This window comes from Marmota flaviventris, chromosome 12, assembly GCF_047511675.1.
Source record: "Marmota flaviventris isolate mMarFla1 chromosome 12, mMarFla1.hap1, whole genome shotgun sequence".
Lineage (NCBI taxonomy): Eukaryota > Metazoa > Chordata > Mammalia > Rodentia > Sciuridae > Marmota > Marmota flaviventris.
The window spans coordinates 96766266-96790327 of NC_092509.1; the positions used below are offsets into that span (position 1 = coordinate 96766266).

The 24062-nt window shown below is 41.6% G+C and overlaps 1 protein-coding gene across 2 annotated transcripts in view; it reads left to right on the forward strand.

Annotated features, from left to right (window-relative positions):
• The first annotated feature begins 3727 nt into the window (after positions 1-3727).
• The window catches only part of Stx6 (syntaxin 6), a 38014-nt gene continuing 17679 nt past the window's right edge, over positions 3728-24062 (forward strand). The window contains exons 1-4 of one of the 2 annotated variants that reach the window (XM_027934967.2): positions 3728-4027; positions 12598-12767; positions 15786-15880; positions 23287-23349. In XM_027934967.2, coding sequence (XP_027790768.1) covers positions 3993-4027; positions 12598-12767; positions 15786-15880; positions 23287-23349 — 363 coding nt within the window. In that variant the 5' untranslated portion in view covers positions 3728-3992. The remainder of the gene's footprint in view (positions 4028-12597; positions 12768-15785; positions 15881-23286; positions 23350-24062) is intronic. The other variant, XM_071600262.1, reaches the window with a different exon arrangement.

The window sequence follows — 24062 nt, forward strand, 5'->3', positions numbered from 1 at the left end:
CCCTATTGTCCACATTATTAGCTCCTTATTTCATCACAAGATACCTTGCTGGACCCCAGGAAGTTCCTTCTATCATTCATTCTCCTAACTTGGTGTCAGAGACGGACAGATATCTCTAAGGATGGGTCTGAGGAGTTCCCAGAGAGAAGGGGAAACTGAACTTGGGACCAGTGGGGGTCTTGCCATACGTGATGAAAAAGAATTTCAGCAAGTGCCAGTCAAAGACACAGACAGAGGTTTATTTAGGAAAGTAGATGTATATTTGAGGGAGAAAAGGGGCAATCTCAAGAGAGAGACGCCTTCTGGGTAAAGCAAGGAATAATATTCAAGGGAGAATTCTAGTAGGCTATCTCTAGAGGGAGAGCTAGCAACCCGTTGGTGTGTGGTGTTCATATTTATAGAGGAATGGTGCTAGGGACTGGACTAGAGATGGAGGCTGGGTGGGGCTACATAATTTCATGCTGGCTTTCCCTGCCCTTGCACACTGCCCTCATTTTACAAGGGCATGGGTCAAGAGTGCAATTGTTCATGTTTGCTTTTTGCATTTCAATGATTCATGGGTGTTTCCTGCATTACAGTGATTTACGGTCACTCCCTTTGAACCTCAGTATCTCTATCTTTATTCTCAAATATCTATCTCATTTGGAGACTCACTCAGGTACCAGAGGTACTGCTAGATGCCCTCTCAGGACTCAACAGAAAAGTCAGAGTTGGCGCCTCAGCCTCCTTCAGCAACCTGAACAGAATTTCAATGTCACGGTTGGATGAGTTCTGGCAAGTGTGCACTGGTGTGACCCACACCCTGTCAAGATGCAGAGCATTTCTATTTTCCCAGAAGGTCTGCCTTCCCAGTCAATACTCTCCTCCTCAAGGCAACCACTACTTGGATATTTTACTCCATCAGAAATCTGAGTGGTGAGGGTAGGGTGTGGGGAGATGGCTTTTTTGCTGAGTATTCACTTCAAGCCATTGTTTATGCTGGGACCTGGGACCTATTAAATGGGGAAACAAAAACAACAAATAACTTCCTTTGTTTCTCCTTGCATTTTAGCTAAAGCTTCCCTTTCCTGGGACAGGGCAGGGCGAGGTCTAGTCTGAGAGAGGGTGGAGGAAAATGACACATTTAATAAAGGCACACTCCCAGACCCCCACATAGTTCATATCTCAGTCTGCTACTACCTCCCTATTGTTGGTTCTTTTCCCAAGTCTCTAATTATGAGAATTTCTCAAGCCTCTGTCCTCTACTCTCCGTTTCTGCTTATAAAACTGATCTCTTACTTGTGGTCCAATTAATAAGTTCATGGATCAGATTATAAGAGGCTGTGCTAGGCCTTGAGGTGCAGATAGTACTAACATTGTATCTAGTCCCTCTGGGAGTTAAGTTTGGTGGGAAGACCAACATGTTAGCAATTAAGTTAGAGCCACCCAAATCAAATCTCCCCCCTGTGATTCCTTTCTTGGTGACTAGAACCCAACTACCCCATTGCAACCACAGAACCCTGCAAGCCTTCCTTCTTCCTTCACTAACCTCGGTGCACACTGGACCAATCAATCAATTCTACACATCTTGCCTCTATCAAAGTTCTCTAATGCACCTTCCTCTCCATCTTAGTTGCTGTGAACCTGGCTCAGGACACTTTCATCCTTCCTCTGGACCATGACCTTCCAGCTGCCACAGTCTGACCCATCCAATTCCCTCAGTCCACATGATCTACAGGAGAGTGCCCCCAGTGCCTCACATCACAAACAAAGGATCCCAGAACTCTGACCCTGCCTACCTCCCAGCCTTAGTTCTGGCTGCCCGTTCCATTTACTCCAGCAATGCCCTCTGCCACGGCTCTCCTGCATCATGAACCCCTTCTGCTGGCTTCTTCTAGCCACTGTTTAGGAACCCCTCAGCCATTATACATGCCAAATAAACGTGTACCTTGTCTCTTGCTTGCCAGTATCTGTGGTTTTCTTTCTATGGCAACAGTGCCCTTCTCTCATTGTGTTTAACTATGGTCTCTCCCGGTGGTCTGAGAGTCCCTTAAAGTCAGAGACCTAGCCTTACTCATTTCTGTGTCCTCAGTGCCTGGAACAGTGTAGGAGCACAACACATGACCTCCTATGGGGAAGGTGTTGTGACTGTGGGTGTCCATTTCACTGTCCAGGAAAGCAAGAGATTAAGCAGCTTTCCCAAGACATAACAGGAAACGGCAGAACTGGGATTTAAATTCAAACCACCAGGTTCCAAGTGGACTCTTAATCTCTGTACTCAACTGCCCCTCAATGTTCATGTGTTTATTGAATGAATGATCACCCCTTTTCACCCCTCCCTATATCCATAGCCAAATTAAGCAATTCTTTTCCAAGAGTTCCCTTTGCCCACATCTACCCTCCCCTGCTCCTCCAAGGTCTTAAAGAAACCTAAACTCTTTGACTTTCATCTCTTTTCTTTTCTTTGCTCCCCAACTCTTCATTCCTTCATCATGTCTAGGTGCTTTGTTTTGTTTTTCTTTGGAAACATATTTCAGATTCACTCCTTTTCCTCCATTCTCATCTGCCATCATCCTGGTCTGACCCTTATCATTTCAGGCCAAATGACCACAGCAGCTTCTGGACTGGTGTCCTTGACTTCACTACCTTCCTCCTCTAGGACCTTGACATTTACATGCATTTTAAATTGAACCTTTATTATAATCAATGAGCTATCTATTATTGTTACATTTTAAAGACGAGGAATTGAGCAATAGAGTGCAGGTTCCAATGGTGTTTGTGTGATTCTGATTATTCTGTCAGCTCCAATGAGATTGCTGACCTTGGGCAAGTCACTTAATCTTCCAGTCTCAAATTCTTCATTCATAAAATGCAGATAATAAATAACAATAATTACCTCATTGTGAGAGTAACAGGATAACACTTAGAACCCTGCCAAATGCACCACACGTAAAGTGGCTTGGTGATTTTCAGCAATTCAAGTTCCCATCCCCCACCCACAAACTCACATCTAACATATGAATCGGCTTATCATTCTGGACAAAATGCTTCCTAGAACGCCTTGACTCATAGCTGAGAGGCAGCTACTATACCCTTCTTTGTCTCTCAAAGGTGCTCTCTCCTGGGAAATACCACAGGCTGTATGAAAAAGTTACTCAAGCTGTAATGCCCTGCAAAGAACACATACCTCATCTGGTGGAAAATGCACAGACTCTGTGGTCCTGTGTGACCATAGATCTTGAAACTTCTCTGAACTTATTTTCTCACCTGCAAAATGAAAATAATAATACCTTCCCCACAGAGTATTGAGATAATGCATATAAAACCTTTCAGCACACTGCTCGACCTACATAAGAGTTGTGCAGCCTTATCATGGTCAGACAGTGTGTATTAGAGTGCTTTATTAGAAGACGAGGATGACATGGACTTATAAATCACCTATGATCTAAATCAAGTACTAGAAATAGAGGAAAGGCAAAAGGATTATGCAAATCAGGCACAGCAAAGGCTTTCCAGAAAACCGCAACGCCTCAGTCTGAGGGATCCGGCAGAGCCTACTAGCTGAAGCTGGAGCAGAGAGGCGGGGGAAGACCGCCCCACTACCCTCGAGCCCCGCCCCTAGAACCGCGTGACGCTTGCCCCGGGCCTGCCGACTGGGGGCCGGGCCTGCGTTGGTCACGTGAGCGCGGGTGCGGAAGTGGAGGTGGGGCCGCGTTCGTGATTGGCTGCGGCTAAAGGTCTAGGGGCGGGGTCAGGCCTACAGACAAGCCGGGAGGAGCCGGGGGAGGAGGCTGCAGCGGGGGCTGGCGCCGGAGTCCGGGATTCGACCCGCCGTGCAGATCCAGGGCTGGACCAGCGACGGTCCGGGCACCCCAGGCTCTGCGCGCCCGCCCGCTGCTCAGGGTACCCCAGGCCGAGGCGCCGACAACTCCTGGAGGCCGGTGGGTGGGCGGAGGGAGGCCAGAAGGGCGCGGGCGCCCTGTGCGTGGAGTGGCGGAGGGGGCCGGGACGCCATGTCCATGGAGGACCCCTTCTTTGTGGTGAAAGGGTGAGTGTTGGCGAGGGCTCCACTGGAGGAGGCCTTGGCGGTGGAGGTGCTGGCCACCCGTGCCTCCCCGGTCTTCTTGCTGTAGGGAGAGGGGAGATAAGTTGAGGCTGGAGAGGGGACAGGGAAGGGTAGCCTTGAAGGCCATGACCAAGCGTCCAGAGACATCCCCTTCCCGTCCTACCTGGATTGTGGAACCCGGGTCCCCAACCAAGCACCCAGGGGGTCCCCTTTGGGGCTGTGCGCGGCGGTGTAACTTATTTGGGGATCGAGAGATTGTGGAGCTCTGCAGGTGTGGAAAGAGGACTGGGGACTGTCGTCGAGCTCCGATCCAGCTTCGAAGGAGGGAAAACAGCATCTGGGCAGGAAAAGGGAAATGGCCCTCCCGAGCTTTGTAGTTCGCGTGGACGGAGGTGAGCTCCATTGTCCATTGAGTTTGGAGCGCTCGCCCGCAGACCGGCGAGACCACAACGTGCCCAGAGGCGTCTGAGCACGTTTGCAGGGAGCCCGGCGGGGGCGGGTGTTGATCGGGGAGGCTGGGGAGCACTGCACCGGAAGACGGCTCAGTTCAGTGGGGGAGTTTTCACTGAGTAATGTGAGGGGAGGAAAGCAGTCCTGCAGACTCGGTGCTGATGTTGGAAGGAAAACAAAATGACACCAGCCAAACTAAACTTTCCTCAGCTTTCTATGAGCAACCGGGATTTTCCCACAGTGCTAAAGGAAATGAGTGTTTCATTTTAACTCCTTGATTTTGTCCAGACCATTTGACAGGTTTCCCCCACCTCTTATTCTGCTTTACCGGATTGAACAGCCTTATTTTTTCCTGGGAGCTGTCCTGACTCCATCTTTGATTGTAGGGTTGTTTGGAGATAGAAACTTCAGTTGCACTTGGTTGTAACAACTTTGTAGCCATTAAACAAATTCAAGAAAGATCGGTTCTCGTGTCTTATTTCTAATAACTCTTCAGCTTTGTGTTTTGAATGGCAAACAAACTTAAAAACCTTGACAGCTGCAAAGTTGTTACAATCCAAGAAGAGGATTACTAATAACCATAAAGTGTCCCTCGTTTTCAACTAGTTGCTACTAGCTTCCAATATCTGTACTGGTAAAATCTGACCAATTAAGCTGTATGCTGTCAAATATGTTTTGTATTTAAGGATTCCCCCAAAATTTCAGTGGTACTATAGATGAAATACTTTATTATTCATGATACAGTAAAATATATTCCAACTATTTCTTAACATTTCACTAAAACATATTTTTTCCCCTTTCATCTTACTTTAATTTAGATGGGAAAATGGCAAGATGTAGATTTACTAGTAATATATAGTTCCCTCCCTGGGAAGTGTTATTTATTAGAACTGGTTTGGGGGTTAAGTTTTAAAATTTAAAGATGAGTGTTGAAAGTTCTTAATGCTTAGGATGCAAAGGTTATCTTTGGCGGTAGAGATTGAGATTGAAGACAATCAGAATTTTTGTTTTTTGACTTTGCAATTTGTGAAAACCCTAATTGCACTGTCATCTTGACAGTTTCCTAATAGTATCCAATATAGTCGATCAATGCTTATTAGACATCACTGCTTTAGTGGAACACAGGTTTGGTTTTTTGGTTGACATTTATATCATCTTAAAATGCCTGAAGGAAAAGAGATTCTCACTATTTTCTGTTGTGGGAAGGTAAAGTCAGTCACAAGGTTGTCTCCAGATGTTTGTGTGATGGCATATTTGGGGAGCCCTGTGCTGCTTCTGTTTAGTAAATGTATTGAAATGCTTTACACAATGTGGAGATATTAATGACATCTAAATTATGGTCCTTGGACTAGGAGCTTCTAGTCTAATCTGAGAAACAGATCACCCCAAAATTAGGTAAAAATGACAGGTGGTAAATGATTAAGGAAGTAGTGAATACTACAGATGATAAACATCCCAAGAATTCAGAGAAAGGCAGCTCCTTAGGAATGGTTATGATGGGAGGCACTTTTGGAATTGTAGTAGGTCTTGAGTTAGGTTTTGAAGGTGGGCAGAATTTAGGTAACTCAGGCTTGTTTTTCTTACTGGACACTCATGAAAGGATTTATTATTGGTCTTCCTGCTTCGAGTCTCTTTCCTCTGCCTTTGGATTTTAAAAAAATTTTTATTTTATTTTTTGTACCAAGGATGAACCCAGGGGTGCTCAACCACTGAACCACATCCCCAGCCTGTTTTTGTTTTTGAGCTAAGTTGCTGAGACTGGCTTTGAATTTGTGATCCTCCTGCTTCAGCCTCCTGAGCCAGTGGGATTACAGGCTTGTGCCACTGTGCTGAGCCCCTTGGATCTATTTGGTCAGTCTTGTCTAGTAGAAATATAATGCAAGCTATGTGTCGTTTTACATTTTCTAGTAGCTACATTAAAGAGTAAAAAGAAGGGGCTGGGGCCATAGCTCAGTGGCAGAGCGCTTGCCTAACACTTGTGAGGCACTGGGGTCGATCCTCAGTACCACATAGAAATAAACAAATAAAATAAAGGCATGCTGTTCAACTACATCTACAAAAAAAAGAAGAAGAAGAAGTGTGTTTGTAATCCCAGCCCCTCAGGAGCCTGACACACAAGGATTGTTTAATTCCTGCCCGATACGGGCAGGAATTTTTAAGGGGGGAAAATAAAAGTAAAAAGAAACAGGTGAAATTAATGTTAATGTCTTCTTTAATATTTTCAAAATATTATTTCAACATATGATTAGTATAAGATTATTAATGAAATATTTTGCTTTTTATACTCTCTTTGAAATCTGTCGTGTTACTGTACATTTACATCTCATTTCAGTTTGGATGTTAAATTTTCATCAGAAATACTTGATCTGGCCTGGCATGGTGGCATATGCCTGTAATTCCAACAGTGCAGGAGGCTGAGGCCGGAGGATCACAAGTTCAAAGTCAGCCTCAGGAACTTTAGCAAGGCCCTAAGTAACTTAGAGGAAACTCTGTCTCTAAATAAAAAGTAAAAAAGGGCTAGGGATGTGGTTCAGTGGTTAAGTGCCCCCGGCTTCAATCTCTGGTACCAAACAAACAAACCCCAAAAAACTTGATCTGTATTTAGCGTTCATTAGTTACAGTTGAAAAGGTAAATTCATATTCCCTAATTGTTCCAAACATACACCGTAGTTTTCTACCAACTGAATTGCATGTCAGTTTTTAAATTTAAATGGATTAGAATTAAATTTTAGTTACTCAGTCTCGCCAGCTACTTTTTAATCAGTCATTATTTTGTGGCTTCAGTGTTGGACAGCACAAAGTAGCCTTTCTCAGCCCAAGCAGCCACACCCTACTTAATGTCATTTAGTGGCAGTCTGTTGCCTACAGAAGAATGTGCAGGGACTTTCCTGAAGCCACCTCTTCTCCAGCCTCCACTCCTTCTGTCTGCTCTCAGCCTTGGTGTTCCAGCAGTGCCTGGCTGCGTTCAGTGACTGTGCCTGCCATGCTGGGTGCTCTTACTCCACACGCACCCACTGCCTGATTCACCCACTCAGCTTTCAGGATTCAGCGTATCTCCACTGCCTCCAGGAAGGGCTTCCCTTGGCACCCGCGACACATTGCACCTCTCTTTGGCTGTCTTTCATTATTAGACTGTGAGTTCTGAGCAATGGGACTGTTTGCTTTTCCTGTATTTCCAGCCTGGCACCTTGACTGTATAGTGTTGAGTGTGTACTCTTTGTCTGTAGTGGTGGTGAAGGAGTAGTGCTTCATGGGTGGGGACACCGCCAGCAGAGGCCATGAGGGGCGGCCCAGTGCAGTATGCATTTTTGGGGGGAAAAGTAAGAATAATATCTAAGGTTTAAAGGCTGCATCTCTGGGCCAGGCATTGTGTGCGAAAGAAGCACTTTGTATGGGTTTTCACTTTGTTAGGGTACTCGCACCGTTTTAGAGAGGAGGAACTGGCTGAGAAAGCATACTGGGGTTAGCTTGTTGGCCCTGGGTCACACAGCTAAGTGGACCTAGGAGTCACATATGAGTAGCCCAATTCCACTCAAACTGTTAATAACTTCACAGTACAGTTAGAATAGGGCCAAGCTATGTTGTCCTGAGGAGAACCTCATCTTGAGGCCAGTAGAGATTTTTGGAGCAGGGAAATGACATGAAATTAGGGTTTTAAGAATATAAAATTGGGGCTGGGGATGTGGCTCAAGCGGTAGCACGCTCGCCTGGCATGCGTGCGGCCCGGGTTCGATCCTCAGCACCACATACAAACAAAGATGTTGTGTCCGCCAAAAACTAAAATAAATAAATAAATATTTAAAAAAAAAAAAAAAAAAAGAATATAAAATTGGGAAAATGGAAAAGGAGATAACTGTTGTAATTTAAATGTGCAGCGATTAGCGCCTGAGTGTTTAAAGCTCCTTTTGAGAGGTTTTGACGTTTTCAATGCCTTGTTCAGAGCAAAATCTCAAAACAGGGATTGGTGTGTGTGTGTGTGTGTATGTGTATGGTGTCTGGAAATCTAGCTTAGGGCCTCACACATGCCAGGCATGTACCCTACTATTGAGCTCCATTCTTAAGTCAGTATTAAGAATGATATGGGTACTACTACTATTATCATTTTATAATGGGGAAAGTTACACTTAGTAAAAAAAAAAAAATAACTTCTTCAAGTTTATAAGCGTTTAAGTAGAAAGGCCAGGATATGTTTGTGTGTGTGTATTACTAATAGTTTAGAAATTGGGATTATACATTATATATCACTTCATGATCTTTTCATTTGTATTTCTTTATATCCTTAGACAATCTTGGAGGGGACTTTTAACTACTGTGTTATATTTTGACATAAATATAATTTATCTCTTAGTATGGACATTTTTGCTTCTAATTTTTCATTATTAACAATTAATATGGTGGTGATCCATTTGTTATAGGTCTTTATTGCTGCTTCTGATTATTTTCATAATCTATTTTCCTAGAGTATAATTGCTCATTCAGAGGGTATACAGAACAAAACTTTAGATGCATATCACCAAATTGCCATCTGAAATACACCCTCCCTTCCCCCTCATACTGTTAAAGGGAACTATTTCCCTTAATTCTTTGCCAGTACAAGGGTTCTCTCTTTTTTTTTTTTTAATATTTATTTACGTGGACACAATACCCTTATTTTATTTTTATGTGGTGCCGAGGATTGAACCCAGTGCCTCACACATGCTAGGCAAGCGCTCTACCTCTGAGCCACAACCCCAGCCCCAGATTCTCATTTTTAGTAAATCTGTACTTAAGAATTTCTTTTTAAAGAAACTGATGAGTGAAAAATACCATATTTGAATTTTGTTTTCATCTTTATGTTCACTAAGAATCCTTATGTTCAGTAAGAACTATTCAGTGTTTGATGAGTTTTTGGTCTTGTAACTTTTTAACATTTAGCCTTTGAGAATTTGCAATTTCTAATAACAAGCCACTAAGAAAAACCACATAATTGAGCTTGTTCAGATACAAGAGTTAAGCCACGAGTTGCTTCACAATGGGGATACATTCTGAGAAATGGCTCACTGTTGTGCAGACATCATAGATGTACTTCAGTAAACCAAGGTGTCTGTGACATCACCAGGCCATGATTGCAGGACCACTGTCACATGTGCCATCTGTTCTTAATCCAGAGTATCGTATGGGTACGTTACTGTGTGTTATGCCCAGTGAGTCTGTCCTTTTGGTAAAAGGCACCGATGTGGGCTGGGGTGGTGACTCATTAGTAGAGCTTGCCTTGCAAGTGTGAGGCACTGGGTTTGATTCTCAGCACCGCATATAAATAAATAAATAAAATATGGGTGTTGTTCATCTACAACTAGAAATGTTAAAAAAGAAAGAAAAATCACGGTTGTGTGGCTCCTTGACATTTTGCTGCTTTAGGGGTTTGTGTTCCTGACAAGGACAGTTTTATTTCTGGGTTCTTAGCTGTGGACTGGTGTTGAAATAATGATGTAAATAAGCAGTTAAGCAAGACGGTGTATGTTGTATTGTCTCTCTTTTCTGAATATCTTGCTTTCCTAATGCTGAATTATAAGCCACATGAGGGCAAGCATCATGCATTTCATTCACTGTTAAGAAAACTTGTATTGACAGTATTGGTCTAGTAGAATCAGATGTTTTAATGTAGAAACAACTTTTCAGGCACTTACTATAATAAGTAATCCAGTTTGGAGAACACTGGGCCAGGATACGTGAAAGATATATTGTGTGCAAGATTCTGGAATAGTTGAAAAAAGGAAAGGCCCACACTGGGAATGTTGGGGAAAGATACTTTAATAAAGGAATTAGGCCTCAAACTGGGACTTAAAGGGAGTGTCTGCTTTTCATTTGCTTTCTCCTTGGCTGGGGAAGCATCTGAGCAGGCCAGAGCCACAGTGAGCCAGGAGGGGATGGGAGGAAGACCTAGCAGCTGACTCAGAGTCCCAGGCTTTCGCAGCTCTGCCCTGCTGGAGGCAGGTGTTTGGCTTACAGGCTCCTTTCAAGGACTCAGACCCAGATCCTCTGATTCCACAAAGAAAATAGATTTGTCTGGAGGCTTTGCAAAATGGGATTAAATAGGTCTTAATAGTGGAATGTGTCTCACACTCAGGGTCAGAAGAACTTGAGGCAAGCAGCCAATCTGTCTGAGCCCCAGCTCTCTTATTTGTTCAGTGAGTCCAGACTAGATTATCTTGAAAGTTCCTTCCAGATCTAAAAATCTAGTGATTTAACTCAAGTGGAGGTTGTGCAAGATGAGAAGTGGAAGGAGGAGGCAAAGCAGCTTTGGTCTAGATGAGTTTTGAGACTTGGGAAATGGTACTGGTAGAAAGGGAAGTAAGTAGGTTTCCCTCTTGTTTTTAATTTTGGCTTTGTTTGCATGTTTAAGTACCTGATTTTTTTGTAGGCAGGCTGTGATTAGTTTGATTTAAGACAAATAGAATGTTCCTAATGGAATGGAAATACAGGAATTAATCCTGGGTGAGGGGTTAGGGTTAGAAATGTGGTCTGGTAGTCATCAGCATAAAGGAAGTGCTTTGAACCTGTGAGTGCTGATGAGCATCAGGGCCAAGCCTCAGGACACTGCGACTTGGAGTTTAATTCCAGCATCGTCATAAATTGCCTGCTGGCGTGGAGAGTACGGGACGCCCAGCAAGGTTTCTTGGTTTGAGGCTTCTAGTTCTTAAAAAGGAATTCATATTTACAGAATTGAGAAATTTTATATTCTTTAAAATGAGATGTCTTTATAGATACCTTTTAACTCTTTGTTTTTCATTATCATAGATAATACTAAATACTTAAAAATAAGCCAACTACTTTACATATAGGATACCATCCTCATTTTCTTCCAAATTGACCAGAAACTTTAATGAAGAGTAAAGATAGTAGATTTACATCTTACTTAATTCTCTCTGATTTTATCTTTATAGAATTTATCTTTAGTACTGAAAGTCTGTAGGCTGACATGAGAGGAACAGTTGATAGGACTGCCTAGCCCATGAACTAGATGTGGACCTCCTTGGTGGGTGCACTGATTTACTCTGTCCAAGTCCACTAGCTCTTCTTTAATGTTCAGCCTTTCAGCTCTCATAAGTACCCTATAGACCTAAATATTATAAGATGCTTTTCTTTATTTTTATGAGTGCTTTGATTTTTCTGGTGTTTGAAATGTCAGAGGGAAGAGGATGTATGCAAATTCTGTTGTAAAGCCATAGACAACAGACACCCTGATCAGCTAGATCACATTTTTGTGCTGTTTGTTCCAGAAGAATTGGTGGAGAAGTTGTGGGAGGATCAAAGCAGTTCTCTTAGTTTGGAAGCAGTGAGATTATAATGATTGTGCATGAGAAACCATGAGATTCTAAAATGATTCTCTTTGGTTTTTAATGCGGTAGTGTTAGAATATAACATTTAAATGGTGGGTACTGGCCCATGGGGAGGATAGTTCTTAAAATCTTGCAACGATATCTAACCTAAAAGCATGTAGATAGAGCACTTACTAGGCTTGTCTCACACTCCAAATAAGAAAAATGCTAATCTGTTATGTAACATTTCTTAATCCAGGAAAATAGATATATTTAAAACTAATAATATTTGGAAATCTTCTCATGAAATCTTTGGTTTAAAAATGTCTCAGACTAAAATAGTTAACCTCTACAACACAAGCCGTCAAGAGAGTCCTTCCTCCCCCACTTCCCACCCCAAGAGAAGAAAGCCTGTACAAGGACTTTTTCATCTGAATATAAATTACTGTCACCCACATGGAAGTGTGTGGGGATATTAGTGACCCTTTAGTTTATTGGCAGGATTGCATCTTTGTGTGACTTTTAAGTGTAATCTTTTCAGAGAAAAATTAAATGTGTCCCTCTCAAACAACTTGGAATTGTAGCTGCTTAAATAATGGCTATTTTATTCTGGGCATCAGCTGAGAACATAATACAGAGCTTGTGTGATTCAACTTTGGTATTTGCGTCTGAAGAGCCTCCTTCTGTGGGAATGGTGGTTGCCGAGGGTGGCCTTTGGTGCTCCATGCTAACTTCAGACACCCGGGAACTTCTTCATGCCACACGTTGTTTGTGACTTTTCCTTTCCCTTCATCTTGATTACAGAGAGGTACAGAAAGCAGTCAACACTGCCCAGGGATTGTTTCAGAGATGGACAGAGCTTCTGCAGGACCCCTCTGCAGCAACCAGGGAAGAGATCGACTGGACCACCAACGAGCTGAGAAACAACCTCCGGAGCATAGAGTGGGATCTGGAGGACCTTGACGAGACCATCAATATCCTTTTCTGTGGTGTCTGTGCTGTTGGCAGTGAACCGACAAACGGGCAGGTTTTTATCCAGATGTCTCAAGTACCTCGATGAGACGTTTCCTGTTATAATTGTTGATGTGCCTCTTATTTGTAGTATGACACATTTAAAATAATTGCCCGGTCAGCCAAGTAAGCAGCCCTATTCTACAGCACATGACAAATTCCGCAATATAAAGGCAGCATAGTGCAGTGGTTGTGACTTTTGGACCCTGGAGTGAGACGCGGGTGTTCAGGCTGTGGCTCTACCAGTGTAAAAGTGGAAACAGTTTTTTCTTTCTACTTTCACAGTCAGTAAAATATTTCTGTCATCACACAGATGGGAGTTTTTCCCAGCACCCTGAGCCAGAAGACACCAGCAGGGTTACTGCACTTCACTTCAGCTCCGACACTGTTTACCTGCAGACTGCATCAGATCCCACAGATCCAGAGTTCTGCCCCCAAGACTGTCCCTGCTTCAGGTGCCACTCACAAGCCCCAGGTTCTGACCTGTGCTTCCGATCCCCACTTCCACAGAGGTTCAGTTGATTTTCCAGAGCGGATCACAGAACTCAGGAAACACTTTATGCTCACCCATTTATTATAAAGGATATTTAAAAATACATAGATTGAATAGTGAGGTGGAAGAAATTTGTAGGGTGAAGTATATAGAGGCACTGCCCTCTAGGAATCTCCACACGTCCAGCTACCTGGAAGCTCCCAGACCCTGGCCATATGGAGTTTGCAGAAGCTTCATTACATATGATTGATTACATCATTGATCATTGGTGATCAACTCAATCTTTAGCTCTTTTCCACTTCCCAGAGGTGGTGGGGGACGGCGCTGAAAGTTCCTACCCTCTGATCAGTTTGTTCCCTGGTGACCAGCCCTCTTCCCAAGGTTATCTAGGAGCTCCCAGGTATCAGTCACCTCATTAACATACACAATGACCTTTATTACTCCAGAGATCCCAAGGGTTTTAGGAGCTGTATACCAGGAGCAGAGACCAGTATACACTTATTATATTACAGTATCACAAGCACTTACTAACAGTGGCTTGGGCACTTTGGGCATGTTGTAAAACTTCTCAGTGCTTCAGTTTTCTCTTCAGTAGAAAGGATAACAAGAGTACTGAACGCATAGGATTGTCAAGAAGGTTACCCATGAAAAGAGCTTAGAATGGGGCCTGGCACATAGTAAGCATCTAGACAGTATTGGTGGTTGGTCTGGAGGTGTAGGTCAGTGGTTAGAGTTCTTGCTTAGCATGCAGGAACCTGGGTTGAGTCCCCAGTATTGTAAAAAAGAGTATTAGTAGTTCCTGTTACAGAGAGGTGTATACAGACTAGTGTTATTAAAAGAAAATCTTCTTGTAGACTTCTTCCTATTTAAGAAGTGATGTTAAAATGCCACTGTCCATTGGAGAGTTATCTTGTGCCATGAAATTGAGTTTAGTAAAAGCAGAACTAGTTATACTAATTTAATGCTATTGATGTTTATTAAGTCCACTGATCTGGCTGACAACCTAGAGAACTGGTGAAGCTGAATTATGTGGCTTTTTTAAATTGGAAATCCTGTTTATGAAAACTTTAGATAGAAGATCTGCCAGTTGCATTTCTGAGTTTTAAGCAAGATTAAAAACATCAAGGAAACCAGCTTTTGTAAAAAAATCACTCACTAGTTAGCACAGGTTCATGTGTAGTTAAAATGTTCAGTGCATGATTTCTGTAATAATGACCCTGGATACCATTTAAATTATTAAAAGTCAAATACGGGGGCTGGGGTTATGGCTCAGTGGTACAGTGCTCGCCTCGCATGAGCAAGGCCCTGGGTTCAATCCTCAGCACCACATAAAAATAAATAAAAGTTATTGTGTACAACTACAAAAAAAAAAAAAAAGTCGAGTATGTTCCCTAAAATAAAATGGGAGGGGACAGAATCAAAACCATAGATACAGGGAGATACTTCTTTCCTTGAGACCGAAGGAAAGGAAAAAAGATTGAGGGAGATAAATTGTGAGATAAAGAGGACAAGTTTTGAAAGATTTTCATCATTCATTCAGCAAACTTTTATTTTGGCAGGTGCTGAGGATTGAATCCGGGGCCCTAGGCAAGTGCTGTACCACTGAGCTCCATCCCCACTCAGCTCAGGAAACATTTCTTGAGTATACTATGGACCAGGCATTTTATTGGTTACTGAGATTGGATTAATAAGTAAGCCAGTATACCAGCCCTCATGGAACTTAAGAGTGCCAGTGAAACAGATATTAATCAAATAACAACACAAATACATAACGGCAGGCTATGAGAAAGAAGTACCGAGCTATCCCAGTGTCTGATCTTATGCAGTTGTACCAGGCTGGAGGGCAAGGAGTCAAGGGCAGCTTCCCTGAAGGCTTGATCCTGCTAAATTAAGAGGGTGGTTTAGAATCTTGGCATAAGGGGAAGTGGTTTGGAATGGCAAATTGAGAAAGGCTTGTAAAAGCTGTCATGAGAAAAGAAATCAGAAGTCAAAAAAGGAGGGGCAAAAGTGTTGGTAAGCAACAAGAAGATTCTGCCCGATGCCCACCAGCAGCCATGCTGGGCACTGTGGGGAGTGGGCATCTCGGGGCCTCGACCTGGGACCCTGGGGTGATACTCCAGGGTCCCAAGGGCAGAGAAGAAGGCTTTGGGGGTCACACAAGACCACGGCATGGAGGACACAGTGGCAGTGGGAAGAGGTGGACAGAGACAGGCTGGCTGGGAGCAAGGCCCAGCTGTGGTCAAGATGGCCATGGATTTTCAGTGAGCCCAATTAGCAGAGATTGATCTGGCAGGTCATCCTGGAGCAGAAGGGCATTTGTGTAGCTGTAGGCAGAGAAAGTTTGAAAATGCTTAGCATCAAGGTGACTATTTACAGAAGGCTTGGGCTGGGTTTTATTGCTTGTATGTGAGGGATTCTGTGGTTTAACAAAATGTTGTTTGTTAGGTTTTCGATGGTGAAATGGCTTTACCTTAACTTTTTGACCCACGCATAGTTGAAGCAAATCCTAGAAAATTCAACCTTGATGCTACCGAGTTGAGTATAAGAAAAGCCTTCATTACAAGTACTCGGCAAGTTGTCAGGGTAAGGAGTATGTTCTTACTGTTGCTATCTTTGTAAGAAACAGCTAAACTGTAGAAATGTTTCCATTAATTGTAAACTAACGTTGACTCTGGACTACTTTTTAGTATGACTTAAATGCCAGTTTCCCACATATAGCGTCTTTGAATAAAGAAAAAATTCTGTTTTTAATATTGTCATGGTTATTAGAGCAAAAATGAAACAATAAGCTGCTGGCTTTGAAAAGATTAGTAGTGTGATCCTACAGTCTGCACCTTTAATTTTTCCTTTCTATTTCTTTGTACATTCTTTCTGGACAAAAGGAAGGATTACTTTTGCACAAGCCGTTTGGTTTCTTGCCTGAACAGTATTGGCTTGCATTGCTCAAGAGTGGTTCTTCCTGGGTTTGAGTGGCAGCCTCTCCCACTGTCCGAATTACTTCTGGAACTCTTGGAACCCATGTTATTGACATTACCTTACACACTGCTTGACAGTCTTCCCAGAGCTATCCAGGGCAAGCAAGTGTCTCAACATGTAAAAAGAACCAGTCAAGTGGTCAAATCTTTATCCCCAAATTATTAAGAATAATACCCATTATTAAAGAATCAATAAGAGATGTGGTTTAAGTCTTGCATCATTAAGATATGTTTTGTATCTTGAAACTATATGGCTAAGCCATTTGATTAGCATAACTAGATGTAAGAGAACCAGCTGTCTTTAACATATGTACTAGAAAGCAGCTTCCTTGAATAAAAAGACTTGGGATCAGACCAGTGCTAACATATGGCAAGAACCTGGTACACGTTTGCCAAGGACTCTCTGCCACGTGATTTCCTCTTCATGTTATCAAATGGGAGGTTATCACTGAACTTTGGATATTGTTTTTTGTTTTATTCAGTAGTTGTCTTTCTATATACTTAAACCTAAATTGCTTGTAAACAAGTCCATATTTTAAAGGGGCAGAAGTGTGTCTGGACTTCAGGTGCCTCCTTTAGAGAATGAAGGTTTGGATTAGACACTCCTAATTTCTAGCCAGTTTGAAATAATATTCTGATAAGGAAGCCCTGTTGTTAAGTGACATATCTTTTTATACAGTTCCTCAGTTTTTAAAAATAAATACAGCATTCTTTTCTTTCTTTTTGTCTTTCTTCTTTTCTGTTTTCCATGGACCACAGCTGTAATATTAAATGGTGCCTTGCAATGAAGTGTATGATCTTTACTTGGATATTATATTTTTATTTCTGAGAGATATTACTGTGAATTTTGAAAATTGGAATTCATTGGTACATATTTTGAAAGTTAAGGTAGTTGGTATAATTGGAAGTAGAATCCAAAGTTCATTTTCTAATATTCAGAGTTTTTTAAAAGTATAATCTTAGTCTTATAAATCACATCAGTACTCCAAAATGTTGCTGTCCTTCTGGAGTTGAGATCTAAACCACCCTCAACTATGTGATCTAACTGACTGCTTTAGGTTTTTAATGGTTCTTGTTTTAATTTATTAAATTTAAAATTTAATTTTAATTTTGGAGAAGCTGTTAGTTTGGATTCTCCCCCCTCCCCTGGGGATTGAACCCAGGAGCATTTTGCCTCTGAGCTATATCCCAGCCTTAAAAAAAAAAAAAAAAAAAAAACAGAAAATTTATCCTGTGGAAGGCTCTCACTGGATTGTCCAGGTTGGCCTTGAGTTTGCATTCCTCTTTTGTCAGCCTCCCGAGCAGCTGAGATTACAGCTGCCTGCCACAGTGCCTGGATGAGGTGTCAGTATTTGCCAGTGGTGGGGTAACAGTACCTAACTGAGCTTCTGCTGATTTGATTTTAAAGTCAATATTTGATTTTGAAAATCTGTAGGAAAAGGAAGCAGCAACAGTGCTAATGGGAGTAAAAACAAAAACAAGAAACACACTCAGCTAAACAGTGTTTGTTTAAAAAGTCTTGTTGCAAATGTTCTTCCACACGTCATTTAAGATTGTGAAGTTTTTTAAAAAATATTTATTCTTAAGTTTTAGGTGGACACAATATCTTTATATTACATTTATGTGGTGCTGAGGATTGAACCCAGTGCCTCATGCATGCTTGGCAAGCACTCTACCCCTGAGCCACTACCCCAGCCTATTGTGAAGTCTTTATTAAATTTTGGTGGCAGCTTTTACTGAAGAAAATAAAGTACTTGGGCTGGGGCTGTAGTTTAGTGATAGAGTACTTGCCTAGCATATGCAAAGGCCCTGGGTTCACTCCCCAGCGCCACACAAAAAATAGAAATAAAAAAGAAGAAAGCAAAATATTCTAGTTTTATGTAAATAGGCTTTATATATTTGATATAATCATTTTTTATTTGTGGAGTCATCTATATATCAGAGATTTCACATGTGAAATTTTTGTATTTTGAAAATATATTCCAGAATTGACTCCAGTTTAGTAGTGAATTTTGCAGTATATGGCAGAACAATAATGAATAAGTGGTCAGGGAATCTAAGTTCTAGGTTAAGTTGTGACGTTAATAAATTTTAAACAGAGTAAATCAGTCAGTCTCTTTGGATCTCAGTTTTAATAATGAAATGAGCCTCACTAATTTCTCCAACTTTAACTTTCAAAGGGACTCAGATTGCCCTGCTCTTTCCACCTCCCTCCCAAAAATCTATTCCAACCCAAGAAATATTTAGTTTACAGTTGTAAGTCAAGAAGAAGTGACAGTGGTTAATCAGAAAGCGTAAGATGTCTGTGTGCACATGATGTTGGGACGGGAAGCCCAGGAGTGGGGAGCACTGGGCTCATGTGGCCTCTGGTTCCACTTGGAAGACAGCGTGGAGGGAAGCAGGAACATGATCAGGACATTTATTGTTCGTTTGGCAAATGAACCATATTTTATTGGGACTAACTGCTTTTTGACTGCTGGTTCTAACTTCATGTGTTAGGAAGAAGATGAGTAATTATGTTTTTGGCATGATAGGTTGTTACAAAATGTTGAAAACTGTTTAGTAACATAGCTGAGAATTCCACATCCCAGTGCGAAGGTGATCCGTAATGTGGTATCTGGCGACTCTAACCTACATAGATAAAGTGCTGTCCTTAAAACTTAGCCCTTTACCGCCAGCCGTGGCCACACACACACACACATACACACACACAAACACAATCACAGTTTTTTTATTAAGCAGAAAACTTTAGAATTGCACCTTTAAAATATGTATTTCATTAAAGTAATGCATGTTCATTAAAGAATTAGAACAATTTTGCAAGAGGATAAAATAGAAAAAGAAACTGAAATGTGAAATGATAACTAACAGCACGTCAGTCACTTTCCTCAGTGCCTACTGGCAGTGTTTCTCGTAGTTGTGACCTTATTATTCAGTGTTAAGCATTTTCATTTCTAGTAGCCACATGAAAAAGGAAAAGAAACAAGTAAATTAAGTATATTTTACTTAACCTATTATCAAGAAGGTTATCATTTGAACATGTAATCAATCTTAAGAAACATTAATGAGAGATTGAAGTCTTTTAAACTTTTTATACCAAGACTGCTTAATCTGGCATGTATCTTACACTTAAGCACATGTCAATTCAGATGTGAGATTTTCATTGGAAGAACTTCATCTGTAGAGAGCATCTATAAAATTTACAGTGAGAGTCACAAACCCAGTTTTTTCCAAACATGAATAGAAGTTTTCCAGTAACTGAATTTAAGTTCTAGTTAATTAAAATAAATTCATTTTAATTTCTCCATTTTACTGACTCCATTTCAGGGCTCAGTGGCTGCAGATTTAGATAACCCCTTTTCATGGTTGTTTCCTTTTACATGATAGTATTTACTTGAGTGTTTACTAGATTTTTGACCACTGTTATTAATCATTCTTCATGTCTTTATTAATTCCCACAGTGATTGTATAAAATGATATTATTCCATAAATGGAAAAGAAAGAGAGAAATTGAGAAATTTGCCCAATTTAGCACAGCTATTATCTTTATTTAAAAATTAATTTGTTATAATAGAATGCATTTTGACATATAGTATACAAATGGAGCACGATTTCAATTTCCTTGGCTGTACATGGTTCAGTCACTCCACTAGTGTAATCATCCATGTATACAGGGTAATAATGTGTGTCTTTCTACTGTTCTTCCCGTCCCCACAACCCCACCCCTCCCCTGACTCCCTTCTACACAAACCAAAGTTCCTTTATTCTTCCCTATCCCCAAACCCCACTATGGACCAGCATCCACTTATCAGAGAACACATTTAGCTCTTGGTTTTAGGCTTATTTCACTTAGCATGATATTCTCTGCATTACCAGTTTTTGAACCTAAGTTTTTGGCATGAAAGACCCTGCTGCTAACCTCTTCTCTAATCTGGTTCTGTTATGATTTATTTAACTATTGACCCACCAGTAGATACTTTAATTGTTAATCTTTAGCGGTTGCAAACCATACTTCAGTAACTATCTCTGTGAGCATAACCTATATATTTGTTTAAGTAGTAAGGAATTCAATGAGGAGACACATTTTAAATATTGGTTAGTATTTCCTTGGTATCTACAGTAAGACTTCATAGGAGGGGGATGAACCTCGGGCCTTGTGCATGCTGAGCAAGCACTGAGCTACACTCCCAATTCAGAAGACTTTATTTATTTATTTTGAAGTACTGGGGATTGAATCCAGGGGTACTTTACCACTGAGCCACATCCCTAGCCCTTTTTATTTCTATTTTGAGACAGGGTCTCACTGAGTTCCTAAGGCTGGCTTTAAGTTTATGATCCTCCTGCCTCAGCCTCCTGAGCGGCTGGGATTACCGGCCACCATGCCTAGCTTCATTTTTCCTTTTTTGGGGCCGGGATATTGGGGCACTCAGGGGCACTCGACCCCTGAGCCACATTCCAAGCCCTAGTTTGTATTGTATTCAGAGACAGGGTCTCACAAAGTTACTTATGCCTTGCTTTTGCTGAGGCTGGCTTTGGATTCGTGATCCTCCTGCGTCAGCCTCCTGAGCTACTGGGATTACAGGCATGTGCCCCTGCCCCCAGCTTCCATATTTCACCAACACTAAGTATTACTAGGCTTTTTCTTCTTTCCTTGTGGAATTAGGGAATGTATCTCTGGTTGCCCTTAGATTAAAAGTGGTTAGAGTCTTTTCTCATGTTTGGTTATTTGTGTGCTGTCTCGTTCTAGGACTCTTCATAAGCATACTGTCTAGTATATAATACTATATAGTATAAGTTGCTGTTCCCTTATTTGGATATGCTTCTTAGTTCTAGCTCTATATTATAAATAACATAGCATCACACGTTTTTGCACGTCTCTTTTGGTATATATTTGATGTTATTTTCTTAAAGTAAGTTGCTGTTAGTGGAATTTGTGAGTCAAGGCAGTGACTGTTTTGGGGCTCTTCAAATGAAGTGAAAATTTTTATTTTTAAAGAGTTGGTCCAGTTTACCGTCATTGTTTGGGAGCAGTATGTTTTAAAAAGACATTTTAATTAAAATATAACAGGAAAAGTTCAGGTACCTACGTGTACAGCGTGGTGAATTTGTTGAGCAGTACCCAGAGCGTCTCAGGGCTGCCAGCACCCCGGCAGCTGCCTGGTGCTCCAGTACCGTCGCCACTTCCCCTTGCATCCTGACCTCTGACAGCAAGAGTACATTCCATATGCGGCGTTCAGAGGCTCAGATACTACTTTTTACACACACATTTTTTTTTAGAAAGTTATGGTACAATGCATTGGGCACATTTTTTAAAGCTTGTATTATCTCCCTATGAACTTCTCAGGTATTTTTTAAATAGTTATTAATGTATAGTAAATGAATGGAATTTTTTGTTTGGATACCAGAATGTTATCTTGAACTGTTCATTTAATTGATAAATCGAGAGGGTATCCAGGAGATACTAGTTTGTCTGATCATCTCACTTTGAGGCATCTAGCTTTTGTGTAGACCACAGGGGCCAGTTTAGACCTCACCATGAAGAGTCTGACTTGGTAGGTCTGGGTGGGGCCTTAGAGAACTGCATTTTTAACAGCACCTGAGGTGTCTGACTCAGGGAAGTCACCATGCAGCTCCATGGAAACAGAACGGGGCCTCATTTGTGTCATTCACTGCTGTATGCCTGGCGTGTATCAGAGGCATGCATATTTGAGAATGAATGAGTATGAGCTTTGAAAGTTGAAAGAAGGCAATTTTACCATAGTAGGAATCATAAAAGCCATGGTACCATCTCGTCTACCATTCATTTACTGTGGGTCATGGAAGAAGTTTCCATCAAAATCAAATACCTTACTGAGTGCAGTGGCTCACGCTTGTAATCCCAGTGGCTCAGGAGGCTGAGATAGGAGGATCTCGAGTTCAAAGCCAGCCTCAGCAAAAGTGAGGTGCTAAGCAACTCAGTGAGACCCTGTCTCTAAATAAAATACAAAATAGGGCTGGGGATGTGACTCAGTGGCCGAGTGCCTCTGAGTTCAATCCCCAGTATCAAAAAAAAAAAAAAATCAATACCTTAAAATGTGCATCTATAAAAATAATCTACTTGCCAACAGAAAGTATAATGTATCATGACAGCCTTTTTTAAAGAAAATTGTAGTCATCCTATTTTAAATCATTTTATTGTATATCAGGTAATGGTTAAGTGTGAAAAGCAAAATGGTTTATATTTAATAAAGTATTTTGCTCCAGATTTAATAATACATTTATTTTTCTTTCCATACAAAATTACTTTTGATGCCACTGTGGAAACTCATTCTGGTTAGAAATAGTCTGTACTTCCTTTTAACTCAGAAATAAGTGAGCTGGGTAAGTGAGCATGCCTGCAGTCCCAGCGGCAGAGGCACTGAGGCAGGAGGTCTGCAAGTTTGAGGTCAGCCTCAGCAACCTAGCATGACTATGCCTCAACCTAAGGGGGGTGGGGAGGCAGCTCAGTGGTGAATGCCCCTGCATTCAGTCCCCGGGACCAAAAAAAGAAAGAAAAGAAATGTGAATATGAAAATGTTCTGTGTTTGAAAACAATAAATATTGTTCGTGATTTTTTATGTTTTTTTAAAAGGATGCTAGTCCTTGAGCACAGGTGTTTGTGTGCCTCAGGGACACCATTCACTGGCTTGCAGCTTTTCAGAGTTGCACATGTCTTTCTAGATCTGGGTCTCCTCAACCTGAAAGTGGTGATAACACCTGTTTCACAGGGTTGTTGAGAAAATTCAGTGAGAGCTGTTTCTGGCCTGTTGTAGGAACCCAGTAAAAGTTAGTTCCCTTCCTCTTTGCTCCTGTTTAAGTTTATTTTTCAGGTTACCTCTTTTTAAGGGAATGTCTCTTTATTTCCTTTACTGTTGAGGCTAAAAATAAAAGGTTTTTGTTAAAAAAAAAAAACAAAACAAAACATAATAATGAACTATATGTATTTTGCTAAAGATATTTTTCATTCACTTTTTGTTCTTCTCTTTGTCTCATTAGGACATGAAGGATCAGATGTCAACTTCATCTGTGCAGGCGTTAGCTGAAAGGAAAAATAGGCAGGTGAGAAGACATCAAAATCTAAGTGTCAAAGAAAATACATGATTAGACATAGGAGTCTTAAATGCGGACAGTCTCTATATCACATAACAAAGAGCAAGACCCTGGAGTGACACGGAGAGATTTCGGGAAGTCTAGTGTATCAGTCTGTATTCTGTTACTGTAACAAATGTCTGAGATGATCAGCTCATAAAGAGAAAAGGTCTGTTCTGTCTCACAGTTTTGGAATTTGAGTCTATGATCATTGACCCCCTTGGTTTTGGGCCTGTGGTGAGGCAGCCATGGTGGCAGCATGCCCTGTCTGTTCATCTCATGGTTAGGACATGAAAGAGGAAGGGGGTGGGGTTCCACTATCCTCTTCAAGGGCATTTCCTCAGTGACCAGAAGACCTGCCACTAGGTTCCACCTCTTAAAGGTTCTGCCACTTCCCAGCAGTGCCAGGGGCCTGGGGACCATGGGTTTAACACATGGTCTAACCATGGCATCCAGTCAGCTGCTCCAACATGGCTGTTGGCTTCCCACCTCCAGCTCCACTCCTCTCCTCTCCTCTGCTTATCCGCCTTCAGCACTCACCGCAGACCTCTTTATTCAGGGGTTTATTCTGCACCTGTTGAACACACCCTATGCCAGGCTTCCTCTAAGGACCTCAGTTACTTGTTCTCTTTCTTTCTGCTGGACCCCAAGCTCCTTGAGATGAAAATTGTTGTTTTGATTTT